Source organism: Odontesthes bonariensis, chromosome 22, assembly GCF_027942865.1.
Source record: "Odontesthes bonariensis isolate fOdoBon6 chromosome 22, fOdoBon6.hap1, whole genome shotgun sequence".
NCBI classification, from domain to species: domain Eukaryota; kingdom Metazoa; phylum Chordata; class Actinopteri; order Atheriniformes; family Atherinopsidae; genus Odontesthes; species Odontesthes bonariensis.
The window spans coordinates 14552226-14576292 of NC_134527.1; the positions used below are offsets into that span (position 1 = coordinate 14552226).

General features: G+C 41.8%; 3 protein-coding genes across 7 annotated transcripts in view; 2 read left to right on the plus strand and 1 right to left on the minus strand.

The window, feature by feature from the left end:
- Positions 1-12900, minus strand: part of ric1 (RIC1 homolog, RAB6A GEF complex partner 1) — a 30906-nt gene extending 18006 nt beyond the window's left edge. For all 3 annotated transcript variants that reach the window (XM_075455979.1, XM_075455980.1, XM_075455978.1), the window contains exons 1-2: positions 12292-12900; positions 7114-7221 (exon numbers count right to left, since the gene is read on the minus strand). In XM_075455979.1, the coding sequence (XP_075312094.1) occupies positions 7114-7221; positions 12292-12432 (249 nt within the window). In that variant the 5' untranslated portion in view covers positions 12433-12900. The remainder of the gene's footprint in view (positions 1-7113; positions 7222-12291) is intronic.
- Positions 12901-13159: 259 nt separating this feature from the next.
- Positions 13160-17454, plus strand: exosc2 (exosome component 2). The gene is made up of 9 exons (XM_075455367.1): positions 13160-13488; positions 13798-13899; positions 13992-14037; positions 14147-14236; positions 14318-14383; positions 14475-14543; positions 14903-15079; positions 16458-16586; positions 17103-17454. The coding sequence occupies exons 1-9, from the start codon at positions 13367-13369 to the stop codon at positions 17181-17183; spliced, it is 882 nt and encodes a 293-aa protein (XP_075311482.1). The 5' UTR covers positions 13160-13366; the 3' UTR covers positions 17184-17454.
- A 437-nt stretch (positions 17455-17891) lies between these two features.
- Positions 17892-24067, plus strand: part of abl1 (c-abl oncogene 1, non-receptor tyrosine kinase) — a 31486-nt gene continuing 25310 nt past the window's right edge. The window contains exons 1-2 of one of the 3 annotated variants that reach the window (XM_075456034.1): positions 17892-18460; positions 19369-19733. In XM_075456034.1, the coding sequence (XP_075312149.1) occupies positions 19607-19733 (127 nt within the window). In that variant the 5' untranslated portion in view covers positions 17892-18460; positions 19369-19606. Of the gene's footprint in view, positions 18461-19368; positions 19734-24067 lie in introns of those variants that run through there. The other 2 variants (XM_075456035.1, XM_075456036.1) reach the window with 2 other exon arrangements.

The following is a 24067-nucleotide window of genomic DNA, read 5'->3' on the forward strand; positions in this document are numbered from 1 at the left end:
CAGAATACTACAATACCCCTTTCTATCCACGGTGTGGTGACGGAACTGGTTAACAAAAGTCAAACCGGAGAGTAAGTGAAGCCAGCAGCAGCAGCTAGAGATTGAAACAAAGAAAAAGAGCAACCAGAGATAAGTAGCAACTGCCAGAGACAGGACAGGGAGCCAGGCTGAGGTCTCCTAAAACCATATACAGCCAAGGTAAAACAACACTTAAGTACTGATTCAGATCAGCTCATTTATACAGTCCCAACATATCATATCAGAAAAGGAAAAAGGTAATGATAGGGTAAGATTAACTCATATCCAGATGTGCTGACAAGTTCAAGATATACTGGTATGTGTGGTTTTAATATTTCAGAATAGAAAACGGTCAAACAAAGACGAGTACAAAAACCAAGTACAATAAAAAGACAATATTTACTCATCAAGTCTCACTGTAAAGACGTTTAATGAATCTGTCAAATAACTGCACCGGGTTCGTCCCGGTATACCACTTATCAGGAATCTAATTATATCAGAGTAAATCAAAGGGAGACAGCTGGACTTTAGTTCACCGTGACAGACTGACTTCAGTCTGCGGAAGAAAATCATTTTGCTCTGAGGTTGCAGAAATAAACTAGCCTCTTATTTCTGTTTTAGCTCTATACGCAACAAATACAATCCTCTCATTACAACCAATGCAAATTTGAACTCAAGCCCTTTTTAAATTGACCAAAAGAGCCTCTAACACCTACAAGCATCTGGCTTTTGAGTGGCAGTGTTTAAGTGTTTAACTGACATTCAGTCCTGTGTCAAACAGAAGTCGCAGGTATTTATCGTCTCTGGCTCCTGCTGGCATTGATGGGAGGACAACACCCAAGTGTTCACTGTAAATCTTAATGAGGGCGCTGTGCTGGGGACTGCAATAACTGACACATCTAATTTTCATACCCTGAAACACACATTTACCTACAGTAAACGTCACACACAGAGGATCTGACATTAATAGCAACAACTCGCAGATAAAGAGGCGATTTTGCCTCTTCTCAGTCCTGCTGTGTGGGTTAACTTCCACAGTCTGGTAGATAAAAAAAATTATAAACTAGCTTACTTATCCCACAAAGACATCCTTATCAGGAACTGTTGTGTAACAGTCTGTAGGATTAAGTCTAATGCGTTCCCTTCATGTTGACTTAACCAACAGGCTCATCTCTCGGAGGCCGTTAAAATGACTGGACGTAACTCTAGTTCTGTTGTACAGCGCGGCCCTCAGAGCCCTCACGGTAAACACGCTACTCCTGACAATGGGAAAGGGTTTATTGCCTTGTTACAAGCAGGTGTAGCCGTGTTTAAAATATCCATTACTTTTGCTGTAAAGATGGTATAGCAGGTAATGTGGGACTAATCGGCAACTGCACTTCAAAAGCATGCCAATTACAGGAAACAGGGAGCATCAAAGAAGGGAGGGGGAGGCATGGGAAATCCATTTGTCACCTCAGGACTAACTTCAGCAGTGCTGCTCACTCTCAACACCTCTTGCCTTTCATCTGTGGCTTGATCACACTGAAACATGAAAGCATTCACACATCCATGCTGTACATGGCACTATGAGTCAGGCCGTTTCAACTCATCATGAGGAAAAACTGCGGATGAAAGGAAAAATAAGCCACAAGGAAGATGCAGCCCACGTTTCTAAAACTCTTTGTGCTCTATAATGGTAGAGGAAGAGGCAGAATGCCAGTCATTGTCAACTCAAGCCCCACAAAGAAGCAGGCATTGAAATCTGCAAGCAATCCGTGGCAATGCACAGGCAATGAAAAGGTTGTTTTTTTTGTCGTTGTTGTTTGCGTCTTCTCACTAATTAATGGCAGCTGCAACAAAGCGCTGCGGCATCTTAGACAAACAAGAAGTACTCTGCTATGAGTCGGCAAAACCGGGGCGAATCTCCAGAGAAACTGCCTCTGTCGCGATCAATAAGCTCACAATCATTCAGCTAAAATGTGTCTGAAAATATCTTGATTACTGAGCAAATACTTTTATGCATTTCAGAAGAGAAGAACATCAAATGACTCATTTAATGCTGATGTGGAAAAAAAAAACCCAAAAAGCTAATAGAAACAGAAAAAAGAAGCCGACTCCAATTCAGTTTGCAAGCAGAGAGAAATAGTTTGGAAGTTGTGCAGAAAACGGCAAGTCAGCAGAAGAGTATACACAGTGTGTCATGGCGTGCTGAAGCCTCTCTTCTGCGTGTCTAAACAGGCCCTAGAAGTGCAGCAGCACACACACACACACACACACACACACACGCGCGCACACGCACGCGCACACGCACACGCACACGCACACCTAAGGCTTGTGGATTTCTGCAATGGTTCCCTTAAGTTAAATGCCCCTTTAAAAACAGTAACCGCTCACACAAAGCAGTGACATTACATGCAACTAGTGGCCAGAAATGGAAATGAATGCAGCTGCGTTTTGTAGCTGCACAAATAGCGAACAAATGGAAACAATGGCAGAGCACAGATGTGTGAAAGTGCTCCGAAAGGTGTCGGCAGTCAACTGAAGAAGAAAAAAAAAAAAAAAAGAAGCCAAAAACATCTCTTACAAACTTGATTACAAACCGTGTGTAGCTCGTAAGCATTGATTACAGGAGTGGAGAAGATGGCAAAAGATAAATCAATTAGCGTGCAATTACTTTCACGTTACGCTCTCTCGTTCACCCTTAAACTGGCATCTCCCCTGGGTAAAAACGTAAAGTAATATATGGACTGTTGCATGTTGGAGCTACGCTTCCGGCTCGATGTGGCCGTTTAATTTGACCACCACCCTGGGAGAGGGGCTGAGTTGTTGCCTCAAGTAGGTCAGATGGAGCGAAGCTGCTAATTAGCTGATTTTCAGTCACAACTTCTCACGTGTTTAGCTGTCTGACAAAAGGAACACAAAAAGATCTGAATGAGAGCAGCACTTCTGGGAATTGTGCGATATTAATAATAAACTCTCGACTGTTTTAACAAAACGATGCAAACAGATGGAACTTTGGAGCATGTTCGGAGCGCCCTGGCCCATTTTTGTTCACGAGAAAAACGTTTGTGCTCTTTATTTTCTCTCAGCATTCACTCTCCCAGAACAACTGAGAACTAGATTTTCTTCTGATCTTAACCCCCCCCTTTTTTTTTAACCTAAAATATGTATGTTAATGGAAAGTACTTGCGCGGAATGGATGCACAAAATGCTTGTGCAGAAGGATTCTTGGTAAATAAACCAACTCTTTGGTGGAAACACTTTCTGGAGATTTGCTGTGCGAGAGCCTAAAAACAGAGAGGGAACACATTGGCCTCGGAATGATCCCAAAACACACATAAGAGAAGCTAAATGGAGAAAGGTATTTCCCCTGTTTAGAGAACTCGACAACTTTTTGACTTTTCTGCCTCAGAAAATGAGTCCATCCCTCTCATTCCATCCGTCGCTTTAGTTGCTTCTCTCAGTTTTTATACAGACGCATGCACGGGGCTAAAGATAGTCCTAGCCATGGTTTAGGAGGGCGATTACGTTACCCATGAGGTCTGCAGGGTATGTGAGCAGCCTAACATCTGGGAAACAGCTGGTATTTAAAGTGAGGAGCACTGCCTGGACAGAGCTGGTCTTCCTTGTTCTTTGGTCCAAGTCAGTTCTCCCTGTAATTAAACAACAATACTAATGCGGGTGCGAGAAGCTGTGGCTTCTTGCCACATTACCAGTGAAAAGTAACTCTGTTAAACTGTATTTTTCTGCATTATTCTAAATGTAAATTTCCTGAGAAATTTACAAAACATACCGTATAAGAAAGAATAGAGGCATTACAAAATCTATCTGAATTGTCTTCATGATGAATGAGTGGTCTGCTGCACATATCCAATGGCAGCTTCTAAATGGTATAAGATCATCCCATCATACTCATTTTTTCTGACTAATTCCTTACTCTGAAAGGCGTTCTACACATTGAGAATGCTGTGTTAAGCAACTTTGAGGTCATTTTCTTCACAAACTTCCTTTGGTGTTTCCTAATTGATGCCAAAGCTAACAAACATTTAGCTCTAAATATTTCCGGCTTGAAAAGAATTTCTAAACAGCAGACAAAAAAAAAAAGAAAGAAAGAAAAACACCTCAAAGATGCAGGAAAAGCCTCCAAGGGGGAATATGAAATCAGACAGAATGAAATTGTTTACAATTAAGTGGCATTAAAGACGGATTTCCAATGTCGGTGTTTGAGTCGGAGGTTGAACACAAACACTGAATGCTTCCTATCAGACAGAACCAGTCAGAATCAGTGTGGGAGTTTGATCCCGGGCTGGTGAGTGGACCCTGGTGTTTTTTAACCCCAGCACCTGCTCCCTGTTGTATTAAGACGAGGCGAGCGGGACTAAGCTAGACTCGCTGCTTTCCCAGAAACATTCACGGCATTCCTTCATGTATTCTTTGGATTCGCCGCGAGAGGTACAGACGACAGCGAGGGCAGGGGGAGGATGAAAAGAAAGATGAACAAATCGCTATCAACCAGGAGGTTGATGAACTCATTTCATTTTCTTTCTCTCGCTTTCTTTTTTTTTCATAAATGTGCTGAATTTCTGGGGGGATTATTTGAACTTTTGAAAGGATAAGGACACTCTATGGTCCACTATCACTTTGAAGCTTTTATTTCTGCCTCTAATGCTCAAGACAAATAATACTATAACATAATAATATTAATATAATAAATAATGATATAATAAATACTTTTTAATCTTAAAAGTTATTCGACTTGACCTCGTCACATTTGCACAACAGGCTTGTGTTTGCCATTTAAACACCTGACGGGTGGTGTATTTTGGGACAAACATGCATGACCCACTGACATACTGACTGCTTAAGTCACATTTGTGTCCTTGATAGTGTTTCCTAGCAATGAACCTCCTCAGACCGCTCACACTTACAGAGCACTGTCAGACCAAAAGATGATGAAACACAGTGATGAACACATAAGACGTCTTTAAACCATTTGCAACGTCATGCGAGGTACATGATCTGTGTGCGATCTGTTCATCATTTACATTCTCTTTAAGTTTGACACATAATAAACTTGAAATTAGACGACCGACGAGCTTCACACACATTCATAAGCATACATGCACGCGCAAACACAGCAGCAGATGTGTGGAGTAGATTTGAATGAATGATAACTGTGAATCATAACTCCGGCCGTCTTTTGTGCTGCTGAGTGACTAATTAGTCAACCCGAGTGACTAATTTTGCTGAGTCTTGCTTTGTGTGAAATTACTCAACGTGACACTTTCTTCCCCTTCATCAGACGCAGAGTGCCCAGCGGAGAATCGCAGGCAATGATGAAGAGAAAACAACGTCTGTCTTTGCCAAAGTGCTTCGTCATGGTTTTGTCAAGGCGAAAACATATGGGTTTAATAAGGTGTGTTGGTAAAACATACATGCATCCAGGTGTAATGCACAGCCTAAAGGCTACTCTGCCCCAAGATGGCCGTCGAGTCTACAAAAGTGATAATTAAATCTAATGTCACAAATTTTCAATGGGGGGATCATTATCAGGGACATAAACGTAACCACAGGGCAGCCATGGAAAACAGGTCTGCATATAATAAAAAAGTGTTGGCTCGCATGCAGAAAGATGCTGGCAAGAACACGGTTGTCTCATCTCCCTCGCCGACTCCCAAGAATTAAAAAGAAAGAAAGAAAGAAATTACGTCGTTTCGGCTTTGTAAGCTGATAAATCGCATATTTTTTGGTTGTTGGTTAAGCCGATGCAGGAATGAAAGGAGACACAACAAGGTCCTCCTGGGGTTGATATTTCAGGAGGATTCAAACAGACAAAAACATTCCAGATATGTTGTCTGTGTTCCCCTAATCAGGTACACGGGTACGTTTGCACTTATTTACAGAACGCACACAAAATTAGGCTCGCGCCGTCTCCCAGGAGTAGCTTAGACGTCTCCATATTTTTTAGTGGGTGAGTCAATGGTGAATGATGAAACCGTAGTATGGTAACTTGAAAAGAAGCACACTTTCACTTTGAGGTGACTGAATCAGAGTTCAATGATCAGCACAGGACAAAGTATGAAGGTAATGTAGAGAAGTAAAGTGCAATCAAAGCATTCAAACATTCTCCCCATCAATTAGTGGGGTCAGACATCATTAAAGACTCGTCTACTACGGAGTATTTGCTGCTTTTGGCACCTTGGCAGTTTTTACTGCGACTCTGATCACAACGGGCTCCCTTCCTGTTCAAGCTGTCCTCCACACAGGTATTAACTGATCATTTCTTCTCTTTTACCTTTTATATCAGTCGCAGTAATTTTGTAGCGCATGAAATCAAAAGCATCACAAAACAGCCAGCATCCAGGAGACGTGGTATTCATCTGCACAGGGTGGAAAGTAGCAACACACGATCTGTTGTCTGATCTGAATAACAGACAAATTCCTCCTAGTGTCTGAAAAGAATTTGGCATTTGCCCTTTTCATTGCACTGTAAAGCACCGCGGTAACAAGAGAGCTTTTTATATACCAGAGGAATACTGATAAAATCCTGTCATCAGAGATGGATTACCGGAGCACTGTCAACCCAATAACTGAAACTCCACGAGTAGTAAATCAATTTGGCAAAAACAAAACAGAAAGAGGAGCGGACGGCGTTTACAACGTGCTGCGGAGTGCAGAAACCGAACCGTCAACAGAGAACTGGAGACAAGAAAATAAGAGGTGATGAGAAACCGTTGAGCCACAAAACTGTTCGCTTTGTGTGAAAGAGCCCTTTAGGTGACCACAGCGCCCTACAAAGACAGCTCGGTATGCAGTCATTTTCCTTTTAGCTCCACCATACAGATGTTGGAGGGTCAAGTCAGGTTTTCCCAGCAACATACAGTCACTATAACGTATGTGAATATTCACTCGTTTTCAGAAACGGCCACACCCCCCAACTTTGCTCTTAATCTTAATCATTTCACATGCTTGAAATGATTAAGATGGAAATTCCTGTAAAAATGTCTTTGTGAATAACAAGAGATGACAGTGAAAAACCACCTGGTAAAAACATCTGGACAAACAGGATATGATAGGAGACACGGGCCCAATCATGGTGAGTGATGTACTTACAGCCACGGCTACCATGGAGTCGTCTGGTTTCCATTCTGCCTTCTGGTAGAAACCAAACTGGGTCGCCGCCTTTGCAGACTCGATATAGCTGACTATCAGAACGCTGGGCTGTGGGCGAAAAAAAAAAAGAGGACATGGGATAGAAAATTAGCACTTTAAAAGAAAAAATCCTGCAAGTCACAAACATTTCACTTTCGGTAAAACTTGTGTCACATGATGTGACATAACAGCTCAGTCTAACGTCAAGATGTAAATGAATTACGACGGTCCGCTGTGGAAGCAAGACTAAGTATCGTCGGAGCGTTGCCGGGGGACGGACTGATACTGACAAACTAGATTTAAAATTGACACGTTATAAAATGGTAAGTCTATGTGAGGCCAAGCCAGCTTTTCCTAAACTAAACAATATTTACTAGTTTCGTCGCCTAAATTTAATCATGGATGATGAGACTGAACGGCAAGTGAACACAAACGTCCTAAAAAGATAAAAATAATACTAATAATAATAATAATAATAATAATAATAATAGGAAACTAATGCTAAATTCAAAGTAAAAAAAAAAAAAAAAACTGTTAGAATCACGGTAGCACGCAAAAACTTAAACAGCAAATTCTACCGTGACTAAAATCAAAACTAAATCTAAAAACGGAACAATTCCTAACGGGGCATCAACCTGTGTGTCCTGTATTAGTCCCGACTGCAAGTGTTCATGGAAACTCGCACTTAAGTAATTGCAATGAAATACGGAGTCAAACAGACATGTGTAAATACACATTTTTGTCTGAGATTGTTGCCTTTATTTTACCTCCTCTGAGCCTGTGAGGAAGCACAAAGTCCCACATGCTTGAGAAATGTTCTGCTGCAACTGAGAAATTAGCAAGTGCCAAAACAGATGCTGAGGAGGAGCCACAGTATTTGACAAGGCTCAACTCTTGGGGTCTTTCGTTTGTGGCTTTTGGAATCCCCTGCAGATGATTTACAGTCTATTCACATTTTAAAGCTGCAAAGTTCTTGGTGTTTAAATCTTAAAAGAAAAAATTGCCACTAAAATTGAAATAATACTTAGCATTATGTATGTAGATGATCGAACGCCGTATCATTGCCGTTGGATGTGGTAAATGCTGTTGTGTGCTGTTAATTCAACTTAACTTCCATCCTTCCAAGCTCCATACACACACAAATAAAAATGTAGCTCACTCGCTGCCCTGAATGTTTTACGTAAAGACCTTTAGTTCTGTTTTTAAGTGAGCTGAAACAGGGCTTGATATTACAGGGAATAACTAGGACCCTGCATGTTGGTCAGGCAACTAAAGCAGAGAAATGTGTCCAGTAACTCGAGCTACACTGATACCAAGCCAGCGTAATTTGAGAAGTGGGTTTAACAATTCCTGCCCAACAGTGTCCCTTTCAATGAATTAAAATTTAATAGCGCCACTGGCCAGGAAACAGAAACCGCTCTTCTCTTCATGAGGCCCAAAACTCAGTAAAACTTCAAGAGTTCACTCACAGTGACAGCTCCATGAGGATGCCGAACAAATACGTGATTACAACGTTCCTGTACTTCAAACTCAGAAGATTAGAAATGAATAAGTGCAGCATATTTAAATATCAATTCACGGTGATTACTGGAGCCAAACTGATATTTCATTCTGACGATATTATTGGGCAACAATGTTCAGCAATAAATACTCAAGTATCGGTGCATGTTTGGCGAATATCAGCACTGATATGAAACATATTTTTGGTTTGAACAAATGTATAAAAAGTGTTTGTTTTTTTTGTTGTTTTTTTAAGAATGGGTGTCACCATACAGCTTGCTCGGCAGAGTGGTTCCACTGTCGGCACTGTAGCCGAATCCACATCACTGCTACGCACACAGTGGTGTACAGTCAAGCTATGCCTTTACATAACTCTGCAACTGGTTTGTAAACTACGCCGACCAAAAGGGAATAAATATTGTCCCAATCATTTTCCTTTTTTTAATTCAACTCCAAACATCGTGGAGTTGACCTGTGGTCTTAGTGGGCTGATTTCCGGTCAACAATTTTGTTGCGTTTAGCCGCCTGGCGAAAGAAACTCAGTCTATTTGAGCGCATACGTGCTGGACTGATTCGTTGTGTTCGTCAGGTTTCGACGAACTTGGTTTTGTGTCATTTCACTCGCAGACAGATGTTTACATGCATTTCCAAAGTACACGTGCTTACTGTTTGTTGACTGTTCTAGTCACTGCGTCGGGTCAAGCTTCACTAATCAGAAGCTTCACCCGATAAGCTCCCCTTGCGTTGCCAAGCACCACAACTACTTGCAGTCACAGTTTGTGCTACTGAAGAAATCACATTGAAGCAAAAGTCCATTACACAAACAAAAACTCTCAGTCATATATGAGACACAACACTGGCGCTTTTTGTAAGACCCAAGTATGCACACCTGACATGTGGCAGTGAGAGACAACAGAGCGGCAACAAGGCTAAGCTACTGTTCAGCACGGATTAGTAACGGCACCTCGGCTGAACTGACTGAGTTCAGGGTAGATGGGATCAAAGAGACAGCACCTGGTGATAAAATAATAGTTGAGAACAATGGGGGGGGCACACCACATACACATGTGCGAGGAAGAGCAACGGTAGATATACAATCACCTAAATTCAGCAGATAGCCTGAGCCTTGTGATAGAGTGACCCTACAAATGCATGCTTAAACTATTTAATTATGACAGGCAAAGGGCGAAATTATGACGTTATACAATGACAATGCAGTAATCCATTCAACACCCTGAATTTCATGTCACAAAGCCCTCCATGTTTGCACGAACAAAATGCAGAAAGAAAGCCCCTTGGGAACACAAATAAAACACGACCCTCCATCTCTTCCCTGCGTGGAGAGTGGGACGAGATAGTGAAGAGACTCACGGACATAACAGATGTGAAAGCTGCATTTCAAAAGGAACACGCTGCTCCAATCAAACACAGCTGAGCGATTCTTCTCCTGCAAGGTCTCACTTCTACTTATAGGCAGGCAGGCTTCATGAAGAAAGAGGGGAAGCAAACTATGGCCACATCCTGTGTGCGCCTCAGGAAATTAACAGTGACCCTGACCCATTGTTGCTGCATCATAATTATATACAGACTGCATCGGACATTGTGCTAAACTGTTGGTTATCAGGTCAAATGACCCCCCTCTTCATTTAGCTGCGGAAAGATTTTCTTAACAAATGTGGCCAGGAGCGCACGGCTCTAAATGCTCAAAACACAGATCTCTACTGGTAATTTCACACCAAAAACTACTTCTATTCAGCAGTGAATTGATCAGTGTCACCTTCTATAGTCCCACTCTGTACATCTGGGTACGATTTCATCTATTATTCATAGATATATCGGTCACTCCAACAACTCCTCCAAGCGTAACCCTGGCTTTTATTTGACATTTACCAGTAAAGCATTCGTCATTTCAACAAACTCCTCACCCACAGCTCTGCTATTTATCTATGTAGCTCCCCCCCCAAAATTATTCTGGCCAGCTGAGTGTAGGACATTACCCTGCACCTAACCTCACAAATACATAGCCCCCATACCAACAAATTCAGTGCCCAAAACCGAATCAGTTTAGCCAGCTGACACAGACAGCAAAGGCTTTACAGAGCCCAGCTTTTAGTTAAGGAACCACTCTCAGCACAAGACACTTTTTAATGGAAAGGTAATATTCTTGGCTTGTCAAGGTGACAGCAACGTGCAAAGGCGCAGTGTTGAGTGCAGTGTCCCTAAAATGTTGCTACTTTCATCTTTGAAAGTATTTTTGAACTGAGGCACACGTTAGCACCGATTTAATCTGATCAGTGTTGGAAAAGGCAGCAAAACGACCGGATTAAGGACAGCAGGCCCACAAAAACCCTCTCTGCCACACGGGCCTTCCGATTAGCCAGCCAGGGGGGAGCCAGGCCAAACATCGCCACAGCTGGAACGACTGATCCGGATAGAGAGGGATGCTCATTTGGCTTCGACCTGTGTGGACATTTTTACTTGTAGCTCAAATCTGGATGTGAGAAAACAGAGTGGATGAGGTGGGACCCAACTACGGTGGGCCGAGGGGACATCTCTGTGTTTGCATTGGGATATTTGATGCCCACATGTTGAAATGCTTTTTACGACTTAGAATTCACCTGCGTTTGTTGCAGCCACTTACGCTACTCTGAATATAAATTCAGAAAGTTATATATTATAGGAGATGATCAGCAGTCCCATGTCAAAAACAAATTAATGGAGTTTTACAGCAGCTGGTGAGTTTAGACAAACATTCCTGAGAACTGCTGTGCCTAAACTCCACCAGCGTGTTTACATCCACAGCAACGAGAAAACAACCCTGGAAGCTACAGAAACCTCTCACATCCTCATTCTGCTGTGTTTCCCCGCTTCTCTTTTGCCAATAAAAAGAAAATAACAAACAACCACGTTGTTTTGACGCAAATGTTTTTGTCCACATGACCTGATTGCATACTCATTCATATCAAGCGTGATTTTTGACAATTTCCCTGAGATGCGCACCGCACCGAACTTCTACATCTGAGTCCCATCATGTGTCTTGTAATGGGTAACTTCAATCCTGAATCATGAACCTGTCGCTGAAAAGCCTGACACAGGGAAGTGATAAGAGCTGATTTAGTAAAAAACACAGCTTTATTACAGTCATCGTGAAATAAAGAGATCACTGAACGTGCTAACATGACAACTTAAGTTTATTATGTACCTCCTGAAAGAGATCTTACGTCAAGTTTGACTCGGTTTTGCTCATTATGAATGTTGGTTTTCAGTCTCAAAGAAAAGGAAAAGCTACTCGATCTTTGTGGTGAACCAAGGGAAGAATGTGAGCCACTCTGCTACGCTTTTGTGAAGATCTCATGTGAACGGATCTACACAAACAGCACTGACGCACAACAACGTCACCAGCGATTTATTCGATAGGTGTACAGGTGAAAACTGAAAAAGCCCCATGTTTGGAATAATCCAACGACACCGCCGTTGCACTCCTTATTTACTGACAAAACTTTTAGTGAACAAAAATAAAAAAAAAAGCAAACATGCAGCCAGATCGCCACGCTGCGTACTGGGCGCATCTCGAAGTGAAAGTTTCGGACTGGTCAGCTGGGTTTGAGCCGACACTGGCGGCTCTTTAACTCAACTTACCCGGCTAAACCAGATGCTGAGCTGCGTCTCTGACAGAAGGGCGAAGTAGAACCTCTGGGAGCTGGGCTGGATGTAGAAGGGCTCCTCTTCACTCCTCAGCGGACAAAGCAGCCTCCGGGGCCAGCCGGTTAGAAAATACATGTCGGCTAACTCGGTCCGCCTCGACACTCCACAAACAGTGCGGCAATGCCAGATCCTCCTTGAATAGTAGTGGATGTTAAACCAGGTGACTCATGAGCGGTTTTATCCGTGAAAAGAAAACCTTTGCATAAGCCCCGCGTTGGCACTGTTCGGGCTATAAGTCCGCAAATGCCATATAAACAGACTCAAACAGCCGATGGAGCTACACGACTAGCCCCGGGCTAGCATTGGCTTTCCAACTTGAAGCTAATGAGCGGTCCAAGGGAACCACAGTGTAACCGAAAACAAAAGCAGCCAAATCCGTAGCGTCACCATGCAACACCAAACAGCATGTTAGGCGCGACAAATAGGTCGACAAACTGTCGGTCCCGGTGCTCTATCAATTCTGACGGTATCTGGACCAGTGGCGTTTATTGACGGCTAAGGGTCCAGTTTTAAGTCCACTGTGCCTCACCGTCGCCATCTTTACAAGAGTCTATCTGACTTAACGCTGGTTGGCTAGGACGGAGAAGTTTGCGTCGTGTTGATATCTGACGTCAGCTCTCTGTTATGTGAACGAAGGGTTGTGATGAAGGCAGGATGGCTCGACACTGACATCTGGTGGCAAGAGAAAAGGACCAGCAAAAGCCATGGTAGGAGTTTTCTTTTAATAATTAATATTCTGCGGTTGCGCTCCGTACCAGAAGGGGGCGACAATGCGCCCCTGACTCCATTATTGGATACTAAAAAATAGAAGAATATTTTCCCCAGTATGGTCCGTTACTGCTGTCGTTAGGTTACACTTCTTACATTATCTCTTACAGGGGGGTTTAATAGTAATTTTAACCTTTGGGAGAATAATCATTCGGAATTATTCTTAATTTTCTGGCGGCAAAATTCACTGTAAACGCAGTGTGGAAATATACGGACGAGAAGAAGAGGCACAGGAAGAAGCATGGCTGTAGACATGAGATTACCGACTATTAGAAAAACAGTGTCCCTATCAGTTTCTGCGTTCGACAGAAAAGATCTGGTTGTCCCCGGCGATGTTATCACTTCAGACACTGGTTTCATGAGGTGGGTGCTGGAGTGGTTGTAAAGTAAAATCATACACGATACCATACCGATCTATGCAATAACGCTGTCGAAATATCTCATTTAAACTCTACAGCATGTGAGTTGTCCATGACAGATTATGAAGTTAAACTTTGCTTTTCTGATCTGCTTTCATATAAGGCTGACGCTTTATTGTCACACTCCTGCACTGCTTAATGTAATATATATTGTGAAAGGGGCTCCAAACAGGAGTAAAATCTTAAATTATTGTTTTCAATTAGTAATAGGGTTGCCTGAGACCTTATGGTTAATGTACATTTTTTATCCCAGGGGTCATGGGACCTACGTTGATGAAGAGAAGTTGACGGCTTCTGTCGCTGGAGAGGTGCAGAGGGTGGACAAACTGATATGTGTCAGGCCACTTAAAACTAGGTAAGTCAAGGTTCCTACACTGTGGTGTGCCACAATAAGAATTGAATTTCAACCTGTTTTTACTTGATTTTCACCAAATGATCTAAATGCAGATTTAATGGCGAGGTTGGAGATGTTGTGGTGGGCAGAATTACAGAGGTGAGGCTGTGTCAGTTCTTCATATAAAGAAAATGTTATTAAGTTGTGCTGTTATCATTTTGGTTTGTACGATTATTTAAATATGTGTAACTCTTGTGGTTATATGTAGGTACAACAGAAGCGATGGAAGGTAGAGACCAAATCCAGACTGGACTCAGTCCTCTTGTTGTCATCTGTCAATCTGCCTGGAGGAGAGCTGGTGAGATGATAGAAAACATTTGTCCATGGGAAAATGTTTTGTATTGCGACACTGGCTGAACTGATTTATTTTATCTCTTAGAGGAGAAGGTCAGCAGAAGATGAGCTGACCATGAGAGAGTACCTTCAAGAGGGCGATCTCATCAGTGTAACTCAAGAGTTTATTCAAATCTTTGATTTGCTGAACCCGTCTGTATTCCCACTTATAAAGCTGTGTTGTTTCTCTGTTGCGATTTTAGGCAGAGGTGCAGTCTGTCTTCTCAGATGGAGCCCTGTCACTTCACACTCGTAGTTTAAAGTATGGAAAAGTAAGTTATCGTACACCATGAATTTTGCACAGTATTGCTGTGAAGATGCACCCAGTTCAGTCTACGCCCGAGTTCACCATTTGTTGTTGTTTGGTAGCATCACAGACCTGCCTGTAAATATGTAACACATCTTGCTGGTATTTGTGCACCTAGTTTTGGGATCAGATGCAAGCAGACGGTGACATTTATCATGCTATCATAGTGTCTCATTCAAAATGCCAGTGATTATACACCTGCATGTGTATCATTTAAGATTATCTTTGATAAAAGAAATTGCTTTACTTGTGTTATAATTTATTGTAAAAACCTAATGTTTTGCTTCCCTTCCCTTTCTTTTCTTTTTTTTTTTTTACTGTCAGTTGGGTCAAGGAGTGCTGGTACAGCTTTCCCCTTCTCTGATCAAGAGACAGAAAACACATTTTCACAACCTGCCATGTGGTGCATCTATTATCCTTGGAAATAATGGCTTTGTGTGGTTGTATCCCACACCGGGACAACAGGATGAGGAAGCAGGGGGCTTTTACACCAGTCTGGAGGTAGGATCTTAGGCACCTCTTACAATGCCAGATGTGATCTTATGTCTCAAAGCATAGACCTCAAAGCTACAGTGCCATGGTAAAGAATTTCAGACTTTTATTTTCACACCGTTCTACACAAATAAATAAAACTGCCGTTTGGCCAATAGATGGCCTTAAAAAATTACACACTTCTTCTGGTTTTTCATGCCTATCAGTGGACTTGGGGATGCAGTCCATTTACTGATGGAATTCATTGGTCACAGTTAAGATAGACAAACACCGGTCCGGCTAAGGGATCTCACAGTTAATGGTGTTTGCCATTGTGAAACACAGCCATGAGGTTGAGAGAGTTGTCTGTACATCTGTGATGCAGGATTGTGTCAAGGAACATTTCTGCACAGTAGCCTTTGGAACCAAAACCTGTTTACTCCGCTTTGGTTTCCTCATTGTGCTCACTATGAATGAGATCCAGAGTTAATAAGACAACCTTCCGTGCAGGACTGGTCATAGATAATTCATTCCTCACTGAGAGTTACATGACAACCAGCTGAGAATTTGTCAAAAGGCACCCTAATGACTCTCAAACCATGAGAAACACAACTAGAAGATTGAAAATTGAAGATGGAACTGTCTTCCACAATTACCAGTAGGAAACCAGGTGCTGAGCATCACCTCTTTTGATACCATCCTAACTTTTGTTTCCATGGTGATGAAAATGTAAATCTTTGGGGATTTTTTTTTTTTTTGTGATGGAGGCTGAGAGATTAGACACCTGAACCCAGCTGAGCATCTCCAGAGATACCTGGAGGCCATTCTGGATGCCAAAAATGCTTTAATCAATTGTCATGCCGAGGAGTTTGAGTACTTTCTGAATTGTAAATGGATATTTAGTTTTTTATTTTATTTTGATAAATTTACTGACAACTTTAAGGTTGTTATTTTTGCTTTTGTCATTTTGGAGACTTGTTTCTTGGCTTTTGAGGAAAGAAAATAGTTTAGTTTTTTTTTTTTTTTTATAAGATTCTGAAACATAAAAATGTGGAACATTTTAAAAAGGTCCGAAAACCATATTATACCACTGTGGAATATTTTCAAAATCAGCCACTGGAAAAAAAACAAAAAAAAACTGGTGTAGTAGGAAACATTAGAAATCCAGTTGTAAATCTCTTCTATTTGGCTTTATGTGTTTTAGGTTTATTTTTCAAACACATTTTTCTCTGTGTATATAGACCCACTCGAGTTGAAGTTGAGGCTTTTGTGGAGTCTGTTGTTTAATTTAAAGTGTATGTGCTGAAAAAGATCAAACGTATTGTGTTTCTAACACATGTGGACTTCATTGAATTGAAGTTTTTTATGTTTGTGTGTGTGTGTGTGCGTGTGTGTCTTGTCCTCTCAGCCTGTTAGCCTGTCAGATCGAGAGGTGATTTCACGGTTGAGGAACTGCCTGCTGGCTTTGGCTGCACACAAAGTCCTACTCTATGACACCAGTGTTCTCTATTGCTACGAATCGTCCCTCCAGCATCAGGTAGGAAGCACCGATGCCGTTAATTCAGTTTCAACACTATGCTGTCTTTATTTTTTCTTTATTCTATCATAAGCGCTGTTGCAAAAAGGCAAACAATTGCGATCAAAAGAGATTGTAGTGAAGTCAACTTCTCTGTGATTTATTGTGCCATCTGGTGGCCATGTTGTAAATTTGACTTGCAGATCTTCTTGCCGGTTGGAATTGACATGGTTTACTGTATTAACCTTAAAGGAGAGGAACAGATGACTTTATCACTGCTTCTAGCGTTCAGAGGCTTAACTTCTATTATAGTTTTGTCAAAACACTTCCGCAGCACTTTTCTTTTTCTTAAAAAACTACGTTGAAAGTGTGTGCTGTAGATAATTCGTGGACCTCCTGAATTCACAAGTGTATGCATCATTCTTTTGGTTTGTTTTTGTACAGTTACTTTATTTTCTCAGACTTTTCTGTAAAAGCTTTTTTATTTTATTCATTTGCGTCAGATCTATATGTCTCTGTCTTATGCTGTTTCTGTAGGTCAAGGACATCTTGAAACCAGAGGTGATGGAGGAGATTGTGATGTTGACGCAACAGAAGCTATTGGAACAGGAAGGTTAAAAAGCCCAGAAACCTGAGTTTGAAACCTAAAATCGCACCAAGCAGCAGTGTGACGGGACCACGGATGAGACCACCGACCACACACACACATTTTTTTTTTCATTGTTCTTTGCCAAAACAAGGTGCTCAGTTGTTTATGTTCGACAGAAATGATCTTCTTTTGTTTTTACTGCAGATGGAAAGGATGAGTAACCTTTTAAAATCTGTAGCTTTTGTAGAGTTGAACAAATGTATACTGTCTGAAATAAATTTTCTGCAATTTCTACACGTTTGTACAAATCTCACTGTTGGTCGTTAATGTTGAACAATTAACAGACGGGAAACGTGCCCGAACACATCGGATCAGCTTCCCCATCTTTCCCCATCCCCTAAAGAAATGTATTTTTTAAAGATGGATTCTATTCATCATAGAAGACTTGATTAAGTACCTTTTCTTAGTCGTTTACATTGGCATGTTAGTGTATGTGGGGGAAAAATGTGGCCCCCACGGCGTGAAACACTCATTAAACTTTAATGTGTGACAGAGGAGAAATGAAAGTCTGGATGATTGTTGCCTCGGGTTTTCATCCTTGACTGTGCTCCCTCGGTCTCAGCGATATAACTGTGTTGTTTGTCCGTCCTGCGCTTCAAGCGTAATAAAAAAAAAAACTGCACCGCTTCCATGTACTAGCCCACGCACGCACGTGACGTCACGCGTCGCCCCACCCACATATTTCTGTAAACCACCTTGCGTATGGAAGTATGGCGGCTCCAGCGACACAACTGCTACTCGGCCAAAGTTTACTGCTCAGGCTTTCACGTTAAAGCAATGACTAGGTACGCGAGCGGAGGAGTCGGTATCGAAGAGCTCGGCGACTGTGAACAGAGGCGAGGACTTGCAGAGAGAGTCGTTGGTCTGTGGCCGGCAGAGTTCCCTCAACTTCACTTCGCCTCCTTGATTGAAGTGTCTTTAGTCCGGGTACCACAGGGGGAGAAGCTCCGCAAGACGGGAAGAGTGGACACGGAAGTTTGAGACAAACTAATTTCTGTGCCTTTGGAAAAGAGCAGTTGGACGGTGTGAAACTGTGCTCACCAGAAATGTTTTTGTGAAACGTATAAGTGCACTTGTCTGAGGTTATTAGCAGCGGACCAGCAAGAGCCAACTGTTGACTGTTCGATGTGCATTTAAGGGTCTGGCGCTGCATACCACCAGCAAACGTTGGTTAGCTTTCATGGCTATCTTCAACGTTAGCTGGAGGTCGCCAGCTAACCAACAATCTAAATGTTTCTGTGGCCGTGTAAGTTTCTATTCACACCTGTCTTTACTCCGTACGTCCGTACAAGCAAAACCCGCATTTCTGTGAAGCGTTACAAATCTGTCCTTTTCACGACCGTGCTTAAAGCTGGTGTTTAACTTGTTATGACATAAATAAATAAGTTGCCCTCCGACGATAGCGTTGAGGTTAACGATAGTTAACGCTCTGATAGAGTTTAGTGGACCATTTGCGGACGTTCCCGTAAATAATTTTTGCTCGGAGTTCTTTGTTTAGTTGTTAATCACAACAAAATTCCTTGATAATTGTGTGTGTTGCCTGCAGTAAACTTGAGGTTAACAAACGCCAGCTTGTTATTTAAAAGCGTGATTGGGTCTTAAAAGCGGAAATTCAGTATTAAGAGTTGCCTGGATGCATTATAGGAAGATGGGAGCACCCACAATGTGGAGTAGGGCAACACATTAAGGGGAAAAAATAACCACTGGCCCTCACAGTAAGAGGACCCTGTGCTTCTGTTATGCTTGGGGTGCTTTTCTTTTCTTTTTTTTTTTTAATTGACATGGTTTAAGTCCATTTGTCCCTTTAGGGTGAAAAGACAATGCAAATCAATACAACTGTTTCAGAGTAATCACCTTTTTTTTATGACGAAACCTCTTCAGTCATGTTTCAGCAGATTTCTGTTGGAACTTGAAAACTATTCTATGTTACGGACTTTGACTATTGTGACTATAGCGCAATGTTCTCCAACACCATCTCAGAAAGGTGTTTTTATCTCCCCCAAAGAGCTCCAGATACACGTAGAATCATTGAAGCTGTTCTCGCACTTATGTGTATGTCAGAACGGGAGAGTTTAAAATCATCTTTTTTTTTTTTTTAATAATTGAAATCACAAGAATGACCTTATTGTTTATTTTTCCCATCCCCCCCACTAGGTTCCTGTCAAAAGCCTTGTTTTGTCATCTGAAGCACTTGGACTACATTAATGCATGATAAACAGGTGCATACAGGAGTAACACGGACCTGTGCTGGTGACTTGCACCAACCACACACAAGGAGAGGACAGTCTGAGCCAGGAAAGGGGGCTCCTGTCTTCTCCCGATCCTCTCCCTCACTGGTGAGCAACTGAGTCCAGCTTGGAGAGTCCCGGCTGCAGCCTGGCACCCTGCCCTTATGGGGCAGCAGCCGGGGAAGTTTGTAGGGGACCAGAGGAGACCCAGTTTGCCAGCCTTCATCAAAGGGGGAAAGAGAGACTCAACGCGCCATGTGACCAAGCCTTTGAATGTTTTTGATATCCATGGTAAGATCAAAACTCTCATCTAAACTCTTGATAACGTTATTTACAGTTGAATTAGTACCTTCCAACTGTTTGCTCAGTAGTGTGAGCTTAGTTGTTGAGAGGTTTTCTGAGCATCTTGTGGGCATACATTAGAAAAGCAGATAGAACACCTCAAGCCACATTTCCAGCAAACGGACTTGCACTGTGATAATGAGCAGGCCGAACCGTCGATGTTACATTTTAGTTTGCAGCTGTTTTGATAAGCAGTTGTATTGACATTTGAATGCTTCACAATTCTCAAAAGTTCAGTGCTTTTCATTTTTGCTCGTCTTACATCGTGCTTAACTGAATATTTTTGGAAGCTGATGCTGTTGTTGGGACAAAACATGAAATTTGATGTGCTTTTTTTTTTTTTTTTTTTTTTTTTTTTTTTTTTTTTTCCCTATCTGTAACACGGAGAAGGTGATCAGAAGAGGTCCTCGGTTGCTGAAGATCTTATTATGCATGCGTGCAATCCTAAGCGCGCATCGTTGTCATCAACTCCATAATAGTTGTTTTAGTTGAGAATGCAGCTTTACAGCTGGATAATAAAGGTATGCGCGTGTAACCCTTAAAGCATGCAGTTACACATTTCAACAACTTGTGATAAGACCTGCAAGGGGTTGATTAGACAAGCAGTTCCCAAAAGCACTCTACGCCGTCAATTTAGATGGTTTTGATATATCTGAACCTTGGATTGGTCCCCTCCCCTTGGCTGGGGTTTGTCACTTGAGCAGTTCAGAGTGCGACAACAACTCATGACTTACAGCTGCTGGCAAGCATAATGCATGCGATAAATTGCAACCAGTGTAGTGTTATGCTTTTTTAATTTTTTTTATTCGATATCTCAGCCACGGATAACCGATTAGCCGAGTTACAGTGTGATTTAATAGGGAAGTTTATTCCTGGTTTGTTTGAAAGGCTTTGAATTCACAGACCCAGCAGTAAGTCGTCCGAATTTATATCACTACAAACCGAAAAGCTTGTTGTTTTAAGATTCACGGTGCTCATCAAACGCCACGTCACACAGCTTTGTTGTGCTTATGTTTTACTCTTTGATTCTATTATCAGGCGAGAGCCTGCAGTTGTGCTGAGAGCTTATGAGATGGAATTATCTTAAAATGCATCTGTTTCATCTCCTTAAATGTTAACCTTGATTTGACCTTCATTTCAGGCATAATCTAACGAGTTTTATCATTTATTAGCAAGGTCAGGGGAGACCACCGAAAAGATGCTCAAACGGCTCATAACATTCGGGAACTCTTTTACCGTGGCTTTGTGTAAGACCGATGATGTTCCAAGCATTGAGTGCACAGTCAAACATCAGACTGTCCCATCCCTAATAGTTTAGAGTACCAGTGCAGCAAAGCAGCGTTTGTAGTGGTTGGCAGAGCTCAACAGTGCCTCCTCCTGTGTTTGGGCAGGATTGTTTGTAGTTTGTGCTACAAACGCTTCATGACATCCTAAATGTGGAAGAAACCACAGAGTTTGTCCTCAATTATATCTGTTACTGAATTTTCCCTGAAGGTTTACTTGTTGGGTCATATTTCTTGTATGAGCTCATGTTCAGCGAGGAAAGTATTGACATTGCTCTCCCTTGGGAGGCCCTTTGGTTTTGGGGAGGGCCTTGCGAAGCTATGGTACGATATCCAAAGTATCAAGAAGAAGTCGTCTTATCTGGAGATGTTTCTCTTGGGGTATGCTGGTTTGTGTATCTCATAGTCGGTTCATGGATGTATTAAACGGTCTGTTTTCCTACTCTGCTGGTTAGAGCTTTTCTTTTTTGTGACTCATCAAATGAAATTATTTTAATGCTTTCTGGAACCCATAAATACCAGTTGTGACCTCATCTCTTACTTCACTTCTTGTTTTCATTGTCAGTGGGTTATTATTTACTAGTTTTGGCTCACAAAAAACACCCTCTTGGTGGTCTGTGTCTTCGTTTATTGCCCAGAATAACACAACATGTGAAATATAGCCAAGGTGCAAGAAGGCATGGAGCCTACCGTAACGCCACAATCTCTTTTTCTTCCTTGCAAGTCTTTAACTGTTTAAACTTGATCATCTTGAATACTCAGTGGCAGCCCCGTTCGAACAAAAGTTTAGATGCTTTGTGAAATGTAGATTAAAACAAAAAGAAAAACTTGATACAGGGATATTCAAATAATTCAGGCCATGTATTTATTTTAAAACGGTACAAATGCAACGTTGAAGCTAACAAAATGTATTGAGTTTGAACAAATATATTCTCAATTTGAATGAAAAAGCAGCATGTACTCTTCATGAAACGGTAAATAAAAATAGGTGTATTTCTATTGTTTTTCAGCCAAATATGGATTTTCCAAGTTGTTATACGACATTTTTCTTTAAAGTTTGAGTTTTGTGGAACTCTATAACATTCTGCTGGGATAGGATCCGCACAAAGCAACAGATGGTTTATTTCTACACAGAATTTCTATCTTGGTACATCACTGGACAGAAAGATAAATAGAAAGGAGTTCAGAAAAATTCAACTTATCATTTCAGAGATGAACCATCTTTGCTTTTTAAAAGATCATCCTGTGTCTATTGGATTGGCTGCATGCCATGCGCACGGCTAACTGATCAGTTTAACAAAAATGTTGGACTGCGATTGCGTTAGCAGCAACACTTTCCACTGACTTGAAGTCTTGCATAACACAGAGGGGGGTAGGGGTGGAGGGGGGGGGGGGGGGGGGGGGACAGGCAAAGGAAGGTCAGAATAACAGAATGAAAGCTTTTGTCGGTAAATGGGTCAACTTTGGTGAAGGGTCAGTGACGGGGGCGTATTTGTTTTCCCTTTCTGCCCCTTTCCTCCTGTGATGAGCAGGTTGGGCCATAGGAGGGGATGTGAGTCATTGTGCAAAAAGGAGGGCAACACCAACATAATTCAATGTGTGTGTTTTTTGTTTTTTGTTCCTCTCTTTCACTCTCTCTGTTTTTGATGAGCCTCAGCTAGTTAAACGTGGGGTAGCCAGCACTGCTGCTTCCCAGCAGGCAGGTTCAGACCGCTGCATGCGGCTGCCTGGGAGAAAGACACAGGCAGTGAGGGGGCAAGCAAAGACCTGTTTCTGTTCTTGGCTTCTCTGTGTTACTGTACAGTGGAGACAGGTATGATCTCACTGGCAGGCGAGCACAGATCGCAGTGAATAACTGGCTCCCACAGACTTTTCAGCTTGTGTGTGTGTGTGTGTGTGTGTGTGTGTGTGTGTGTGTGTGTGTGTGTGTGTGTGTGTGTGTGTGTGTGTGTGTGTGTGTGTGTGTGTGTGTGTGTGTGTGTGTGTGCGTGTGCGTATGCGTGCGTGCGTGCGTGCTTCGGATAAATGGATATGCTCAAAAGTTGAATGTACGACTCCATAGATCAGGATCAGAATGTTGTCAGGACTGTTTAAACTAGCATGTCTGAAAGTTAGTTTGTGGGTGCAGCGAGGGTTGTCCAATTATTTCTGATCATTTAATTTTTATCAGATTACTTTTACAGTTTAGTAATCGTCTGTTGTTGTTTTAATGCTTGCAGTCTGCACATTAACGTGTCACTAGCCAGGTTTCCATTCACTAGCGAAGCAAATCTCAAACAGTGTTTTGAAAAGCCGCCAAAGGGAAATGCAAATCAGACAAATTTCCACTTCCGCTGGCACTTTGTAGCCAAGTGTCACCGGACGGTGGGGGTACAAGCTGCATTGCTGATTTATTTATTTCAGTTGAAGGAGTCGTTGTTCTAACTGGAAACAAGTTCTCCAGAACGGAAAAAAAAACAATCAACAACTGTAGTGGACATCCACAAGAGAAAAATGAGTAGAGCTCTTCTTACTAAAACCTAAATAATAAGGATTTACTTTAATCTCTGGGAATATCTGGGATATGATATGATATGATATGATATGATATCTGGCTTGTTGTCGGTTAGTCACATTAATTTGTTTGCCTGCTCAGACCAGTACCAGCTGCTGGGTCACGTCATGCTAATCCTTGCCAGGTCAGACGCAAGTTGCGATTTCTTCCATTACTCCTAACGCGTATCAAACCTTCATTACCGGAAGTTTTTTCTTTTTCTTTTCTTATTCACATCTTCTAAATGTGAATCAAAAACGCCAAGCCACATCAGTTCCGTTTTTCATACGTCATTTTACTAAAATCACTGAATTAAAACCAAGATGTTGTGCCAGTAAGAAGCAAAAATGAACGTAGTATACTGCTAAATGTCCGCTGGCATGCTTGTCTTGTTGTAGGGGATGGGTTTTCTTTGAATTAAGAAGTAAAAAAAGTAATAACTGATGAAGGATTAATTGCTTTATTTT

What these genes read in the sequence shown, in the direction of transcription:
- exosc2 (XM_075455367.1), top strand. Translation starts at nt 13,367, where the DNA reads ATGGCTGTAGACATGAGATTACCGACTATTAGAAAAACAGTGTCCCTA. An exon ending in GTCAGGCCACTTAAAACTAG is followed by an intron (nt 13,900 to 13,991) that starts GTAAGTCAAGGT and finishes ATCTAAATGCAG; the next exon opens with ATTTAATGGCGAGGTTGGAG. An exon ending in TGGTGGGCAGAATTACAGAG is followed by an intron (nt 14,038 to 14,146) that starts GTGAGGCTGTGT and finishes GGTTATATGTAG; the next exon opens with GTACAACAGAAGCGATGGAA.